The 8,392-nt window shown below is 45.9% G+C and overlaps 1 protein-coding gene across 1 annotated transcript in view; it reads right to left on the minus strand.

The window, feature by feature from the left end:
* The window catches only part of LOC108671123 (FERM, ARHGEF and pleckstrin domain-containing protein 1-like), a gene marked incomplete at its 3' end in the record, with an annotated part of 14,806 nt that extends 8,902 nt beyond the window's left edge, over nt 1-5,904 (minus strand). The window contains 1 exon segment of the mRNA XM_018158600.2: nt 5,132-5,904. Within this exon segment, the coding sequence (XP_018014089.2) occupies nt 5,132-5,365 (234 nt within the window).
* Nucleotides 5,905-8,392: the final 2,488 nt, after the last annotated feature.

An 8,392-nucleotide genomic window follows, 5' to 3' on the forward strand; every position in this document is an offset into this window, starting at 1 on the left:
TACACATCTGATGTGTATAAGAGACAGGTATTTCTCCAGGGCTTAGTGGTACATAATTCAGGTTGCCTAAAATCGGCCAAATCCGAGAACAAAAAAGGCCAAAAAAGGCCGATAATTCAATGTATACTAGTTTATTTGTTTACATCGCATGAATTAAACATGTCAGTGTTCATTCAGTATATACTGCTTAGTACCCATTCAGCGATGCCATTACACACTTTATTTTCAACAGTAGCCATTAAACACTTTCAGAATACGCCGTTTTCATTGAACACTTTCACAACACACTGTATTCATTGAACACTTTCACAACACACTGTATTCATTGAACACTTTCACAACACACTGTATTCATTGAACACTTTCACAACACGCTGTATTCATTGAACACTTTCACAACACACTGTATTCATTGAACACTTTCACAACACACTGTATTCACTACCAGCGCGCGTTGCCCGGCCATGAATGAAGCGACTCACGCGCACACGCGTATATGAGTCATGCCTCCACATACTTCACAGCTGGTTTCACTTTTAACAGCATTCTTATGTCATAATTCTTAAATAAAGTTAGTATATCGAACCTGAAAACCTGTTTTATGTTCTAGAAATGAGCCTTGAAAAAGCAGAAAAATTGAGCCTTGAAAAAGCAGAAAAAGCAGTTAAGTTCATTAACGCAATTGTGAGTTTTCAACAGACATTGAAATGCTAGCAAAAGCATCGGTATTGTTCATTAAAAAAATGATTTTTTATGTAGGGTAATATATGAAAGCTGTCGCATTAGCACTAGTACGTATAATTGTTTAGCTGTACTGTGGTTACTGTACCAATAAAACCTTAATAATATAGAAACGTTTACTAATCGTTTTATGAATATTTAGATTATTTTTAATTTAGATCGAGCGAAAATAAATTTTTGGTGTTCACTTGGTCGAATTCCAACCATTGAGTAATCGTTTTCAAAAGCACCCTCTTGTGTCAAGTGATATAATGCGATTAGATGAATGACATACATTCCAGATGTTGCGGATTTAGTTGAGTTATCCGCTATAAACAAGTATTCACGAATGTATGCAATATCTTCAAGTGAAGATACAGTTTTCATGTGTTTCCTCGCATAAATAAATGTAACACTTGAAGGATTCTAAGGATACCAAGGATGCACATGCACGTACGTAGCACGTATCAGTGCGACGTGCAGAACGAGTGTCAATGTTAAAAAATATGACCAATTATTTTTCTGAGTAAGCACGGCAAATCATGAAATGGAATCATCATCCTAGGAACTGTGTTGACATGTTTCAACGCTGTACCTGCATGGCAAGTCACGAAACAGAATCATCAGCCAAGTAACTGTGTTGACTCATGAGTCAACAGCTCCCGGTGTTGACGGCAGAGTTCACAACAAGCGCTTCTCACGCTCACGAGGCAATTTAATAGACTCTAATTGTACTGTTAGGTCTAACATGAAACTCGGTCGAAAGAAAATTTAGAGCTCGACTAAACAGTTTCTCTTTAGCCATGTGTTCAGAACAAATTTATAAAGATCTGCGTAGACGGCACGCTACCTGCTCCATTTCATACTCCGATGTGGTCTCTTCAGTTGCACTTTTTAAAGTTTACAACCCGATTTGTTTATATTCCGATTCATTGACAACCTGAGTCTTTAACGTTCCGATTCGTTGACAATCCGATTCTTCAACGTTCCGATTCGTTGACAATCCGATTCTTCAACGTTCCGATTCGTTGACAATCCGATTCTTCAACGTTCCGATTCGTTGACAACCCGATTCTTTCACGTTCCGATTCGTTGACAACCCGATTCTTTCACGTTCCGATTCGTTGACAATCCGATTCTTTAACGTTCCGATTCGTTGACGTTCGGGAGGGTGTCAGGAGGTGCCGCCCCACGCACGGCCGACCGTCATCGGCAGGGGTCGGGTTACGGTCGGTCGCGGTGCTCTGAGCAGCCGCCGCCCGCACTGCTGCTGGTCCCTTTCGTTGTTATGGTTGTGGTTATTCTTGTAGATCTTGTTACTGCTGTCCCGGGAGTTGCTGTTTTGGTTGTTATTATTGTTGGTCTCGAGGTTATTGTCATGTTATTACTGGTGCTTTCAGGCGCTTTGCCCTTCGTTATTATAAGTTTTTGAGTACAGCGTGTGTAACACGTATAGTACCTAGTGCACTTTACATGGGGTGTGTAGAGAACAGCGTGGGTGTAAATACATCGGTTCATGTGCACGTACTGCACGTAGCAACTGCATGAAATACGCATGCAACGTAAAGAGTGTTCATGAAGTGCACAAAGACACGCATGGTTCATGACCGCGCACAGCTTAAGAGTCCGTGCCCACTGCCTGAATGAAATTCAGAGCCACGATAAGCCAGCCGAGCTTTTCTACCCAGATTATATATATGAAGAGTAGAAAAATAAATTATAACTACAGTAAAAGTTAAAATAACTTCTTCAATGTTTTTGCAATGCGTTAGCCCTGCCAGAATGGGTGAGCTAAACTGCGACATGCGATCAATTTAACAGGAGTATTCAACTCGGCGCTGCAACCCGCGATAATTCTTTGCCCAGACTATAGGTGGTTCTTCGCATCCATGCGATGGTTGGGTGCTCCGGCATCAGGTTCAGGCAGCCATCATACCTCACCAGCATCAGGTTCAGGCAGCCATCATACCTCACCAGCATCAGGTTCAGGCAGCCATCATACCTCACCAGCATCAGGTTCAGGCAGCCATCATACCTCACCAGCATCAGGTTCAGGCAGCCATCATACCTCACCAGCATCAGGTTCAGGCAGCCATCATACCTCACCAGCATCAGGTTCAGGCAGCCATCATACCTCACCAGCATCAGGTTCAGGCAGCCATCATACCTCACCAGCATCAGGTTCAGGCAGCCATCATACCTCACCAGCATCAGGTTCAGGCAGCCATCATACCTCACCAGCATCAGGTTCAGGCAGCCATCATACCTCACCAGCATCAGGTTCAGGCAGCCATCATACCTCACCAGCATCAGGTTCAGGCAGCCATCATACCTCACCAGCATCAGGTTCAGGCAGCCATCATACCTCACCAGCATCAGGTTCAGGCAGCCATCATACCTCACCAGCATCAGGTTCAGGCAGCCATCATACCTCACCAGCATCAGGTTCAGGCAGCCATCATACCTCACCAGCATCAGGTTCAGGCAGCCATCATACCTCACCAGCATCAGGTTCAGGCAGCCATCATACCTCACCAGCATCAGGTTCAGGCAGCCATCATACCTCACCAGCATCAGGTTCAGGCAGCCATCATACCTCACCAGCATCAGGTTCAGGCAGCCATCATACCTCACCAGCATCAGGTTCAGGCAGCCATCATACCTCACCAGCATCAGGTTCAGGCAGCCATCATACCTCACCAGCATCAGGTTCAGGCAGCCATCATACCTCACCAGCATCAGGTTCAGGCAGCCATCATACCTCACCAGCATCAGGTTCAGGCAGCCATCATACCTCACCAGCATCAGGTTCAGGCAGCCATCATACCTCACCAGCATCAGGTTCAGGCAGCCATCATACCTCACCAGCATCAGGTTCAGGCAGCCATCATACCTCACCAGCATCAGGTTCAGGCAGCCATCATACCTCACCAGCATCAGGTTCAGGCAGCCATCATACCTCACCAGCATCAGGTTCAGGCAGCCATCATACCTCACCAGCATCAGGTTCAGGCAGCCATCATACCTCACCAGCATCAGGTTCAGGCAGCCATCATACCTCACCAGCATCAGGTTCAGGCAGCCATCATACCTCACCAGCATCAGGTTCAGGCAGCCATCATACCTCACCAGCATCAGGTTCAGGCAGCCATCATACCTCACCAGCATCNGAGGCAGCAAGTGAGGCAGCAAGTGAGGCAGCAAGTGAGGCAGCAAGTAAGGCAGCAAGTGAGGCAGCAAGTGAGGCAGCAAGTGAGGCAGCGAGGGGAGCTTCAAGTCTTCAACCAATTTATTAACAGCCTCGCACTGACCCTCGCGTCTGGCTCAGAGATACGGCTGCTGGCTGCAGCTACACTCAATGTAATAAAGGTTTATTTAATGATTATGTTGAATATATAGAGAATATTTAATTGTACTCATATATCTGTGACTCATCGCTATAGTGACTTCAGAGAGAGAAAAGCATATATCTTAAGTTTATTTCTATCGCATCGTCATGTCTAAAATAATAATACGAATAACTAGGTGGTTACGCAATAATGTGAGCTTGCTCCAATTGTTGAACCGTTACAGCAATAGGGTGGGCGTCAAATGTTGAACCGCTATAGCAATAGGGCGGGCGTCAAATGTTGAACCGCTATAGCAATAGGGCGGGCGTCAAATGTTGAACCGCTATAGCAATAGGGTGGGCGCCAAATGTTGAACCGCTATAGCAATAGGGCGGGCGTCAAATGTTGAACCGCTATAGCAATAGGGCGGGCGTCAAATGTTGAACCGCTATAGCAATAGGGTGGGCGCCAAATGTTGAACCGCTATAGCAATAGGGCGGGCGTCAAATGTTGAACCGCTATAGCAATAGGGCGGGCGTCAAATGTTGAACCGCTATAGCAATAGGGTGGGCGCCAAATGTTGAACCGCTATAGCAATAGGGCGGGCGTCAAATGTTGAACCGCTATAGCAATAGGGCGGGCGTCAAATGTTGAACCGCTATAGCAATAGGGTGGGCGCCAAATGTTGAACCGCTATAGCAATAGGGCGGGCGTCAAATGTTGAACCGCTATAGCAATAGGGCGGGCGTCAAATGTTGAACCGCTATAGCAATAGGGTGGGCGCCAAATGTTGAACCGCTATAGCAATAGGGCGGGCGTCAAATGTTGAACCGCTATAGCAATAGGGCGGGCGTCAAATGTTGAACCGCTATAGCAATAGGGTGGGCGCCAAATGTTGAACCGCTATAGCAATAGGGCGGGCGTCAAATGTTGAACCGCTATAGCAATAGGGCGGGCGTCAAATGTTGAACCGCTATAGCAATAGGGTGGGCGCCAAANCACCTGTAACACTACCAACGCACCTGTAACACTACCAACGCACCTGTAACACTACCAACGCACCTGTAACACTACCAACACACCTGTATCTGGAAGAGAGTGTAGGTATCGTCCAGCATTAGGATCTTTACAGCTAGCATCTTGCCGCCCCCCGACTTGTGTGGCGTGGCGGGTGGCGTGCGACCGGCCCCCGCCGTCCCAACCGCCACCTCGCCGCCGTTGGTGGTGGCGGCGGTGGCGGAGGAGCGGTTCAGAGACGCCGTGTTGCCGACGCTGTTGCTCAGGGTGCCGGAACTGCTAACGTCTGCACCCGCCATCTTCACTTAACTTCACTTACGTTAGTTTGTCAATAGCCTCGCTAGTGACTAATTATTATTATTGACTAATTCACTTTTAGTTGCCTTGGTGTATGGTGGCCTCGCACTTGTATGCGGTAACTACCGTCACTGGTCACGGTGTACACGAACTAGCGCCCACATTTATATGAATTAACTAGTCAACTGGATTAATTTTTTCACCACTCCTAGTATTTTTTTTCACTGCTACTATTCGAAACACTAATAGTATTTTAATCACAACTGTAATTTGTAACACCAACACAGATTTGCCACGGCAACACTTTTAAAATATGTTGAGCTAAAACACATGTAAATTGTTGCACGACTGTACAGTTCAGGAATTAAGAGTATAGAGCATTCTAAGCACTACATATTTTCGGTACAATAAGCTGCAACCAATAAACTGAAAATCAAAGTTTCGCCACACTTTCCTGGCTCAAAAAAAACAAAACCTATTGCTTAACTTTTATACTAAAATTTACTGATTTGAAAGCAAATCGTGCACGTTTTCCACAGTTCTGCAAGATAACAAAACAGCAAACTAATTATCATTGCTAAGCTCGCATCAAATGATGTCTCATACAATAACCTATACGCTTAGTTGATATTAACTGTTAAGTTAAGTACAGTACGTGTAACAAATATTGATAATACCGTCTGAAATATCTTAAACAATTCTACGCCCAATTAAGATAACTTTTCTTTTCAGATGCAGATGGTAAAATTAGCTCAAAAATATTTCATGCCGTTTCGGAAAATTTAAATAGAAGAATACTAAAGATTTATTTGAAACCTGAGTGATACGTTACTGAGATCAAGAAGCCAAGGCATGAGTCTCAATATTTTGACAAACATTTATGGTGAAGGAGCGGTCAGAGCAAAAAAAAGATATAAATTAAAATCTTCAGCAGTGCTAATCCCTTATTAGCATTGTGCATGCCAAGAATTTTCAATTTTATTATCAACTAGTGACAGAAATTTATGGCCAGTTTACCTCAAGCACGTAATTTGAAAAAAAAATAATAAGACTTCCACCCCAACAATTTCCTGTTACAGAGAAGAGGCCCCATAGTTCAGCCGAATCCAACAACTAAAAATTTCAAAACAATTTAAATTTTATAGAACATTTATGTTTAGTTTCAACTTTATGAAACATTTATAGGTAGATTGTTTTTTTCCAACACACTGTAAATTGAGAAGTTTAAGCGAGTAACGTTAGCGAGTCTGCGGAGCTCGCAGTGCACTGATAACTTCTTCACTTCGAGGTGAAGAAAAAGTGAGGAAGAGACGATGTGGGGAGTGTGAAGAGGTCCCTGGGGATTGCGGGGAGAGCGGCAGCCTGGGGAAGAGAAAACAAATTCGTTACTCGACAAGTAAACAGCAACGCGGGGAAGATGCGAGGGGAACATGGGGCCGTGGGGACACATGGGGCTGTGGGGACACATGGGCCGTGGGGACACATGGGGCTGTGGGGACACATGGGCCGTGGGGACACATGGGGACGTGGGGACACATGGGGCCGTGGGGACGCATGGGGACGTGGGGACACATGGGGCCGTGGGGACACATGGGGCCGTGGGGACACATGGAGCCGTGGGGACACATGGAGCCGTGGGGACACATGGAGCCGTGGGGACACATGGGGCCGTGGGGAAAGAAGGTGCATGCACTCAAAAAAATAACAACATAACAACGTCGGCTTTGAAGAATAGGACAAGTTTGCCTGTCGCCTATTCCTATAATAATAACATAAATTTAATAGGTCATGTTGTCTACATTGTGACACACTTTCTGAACGCGGCCCTATTGCTGGAGGCAACTGGGCCAGGATACACTAGAGCAAAAAGTGCATCGTAATTTGGACAAAGTTTCACTCATTTCTATGAGAGTGAGAAAATGAGAACTGGACACCCTCAAACTAATGAAAATGGTAAGGTTCTGTCATTAATGTACCTATATTTAAATTTATAGATATTGGATTATAATCGTAAATTTATGTGACATTAACATATAACAGGAACACATACATGAATGAACATTAATACGGGAGATTAAACTCCTAATAGGAAATAACATGAAACTATATGTATAAACTAATACACAGAGATATAGGACGAGATATTAAAAAAATTCTAAATATGGAAGCCATGAATCTAAATGATCCTGCACCGAATACCGTTCTATAAAAATTGTATAGCATCGGGTTACATAAAAAATCAAACGGAGCTTGAAACAAACCAACACAACGAACGAACTACTCGAACCTGTACTTGCAGGTAATGATATGTAACATAAGAGTACAGAATGTACTCGTAACACAGCACGGACACAGAGTACGAGCACACAGCATGAGCACACATCTCAAACACAGCCCGTGTACAGCACAAGAGGAACAAGCACAGCAGAGACAGCGTAAGCAACCGCACTAGCAACTGTGTTGCACAGCACAGCACAGCACAGCACAGCACAGCACAACACAGCGCTATCGCTGCTTGTCTGCCTGGCGACGGTGGCAGCTCAAACCTATAAGCGTATATTGCGTATAGTGACTGCTGCGCTCCATGCGTATAGCAGCAGCAGCAGCTGTAGCAGCTGTAGCAGCAGCTGTAGCAGCCGTAGCAGCAGCAGCAGCAGCAGCAGCAGCAGCAGCAGCAGCAGCAGCAGCAGCAGCAGCAGCAGCAGCAGCAGCAGCAGCAGCAGCAGCAGCAGCAGCAGCAGCAGCAGCAGCAGCAGCAGCAGCAGCAGCAGCAGCAGCAGCAGCAGCAGCAGCAGCAGCAGCAGCAGCAGCAGCAGCAGCAGCAGCAGCAGCAGCAGCAGCAGCAGCAGCAGCAGCAGCAGCAGCAGCAGCAGCAGCAGCAGCAGCAGCAGCAGCAGCAGCAGCAGCAGCAGCAGCAGCAGCAGCAGCAGCAGCAGCAGCAGCAGCAGCAGCAGCAGCAGCAGCAGCAGCAGCAGCAGCAGCAGCAGCAGCAGCAGCAGCAGCAGCAGCAGCAGCAGCAGCAGCAGCAG

This window comes from Hyalella azteca, unplaced genomic scaffold (genome assembly GCF_000764305.2).
Source record: "Hyalella azteca isolate HAZT.00-mixed unplaced genomic scaffold, Hazt_2.0.2 contig915, whole genome shotgun sequence".
Lineage (NCBI taxonomy): Eukaryota > Metazoa > Arthropoda > Malacostraca > Amphipoda > Hyalellidae > Hyalella > Hyalella azteca.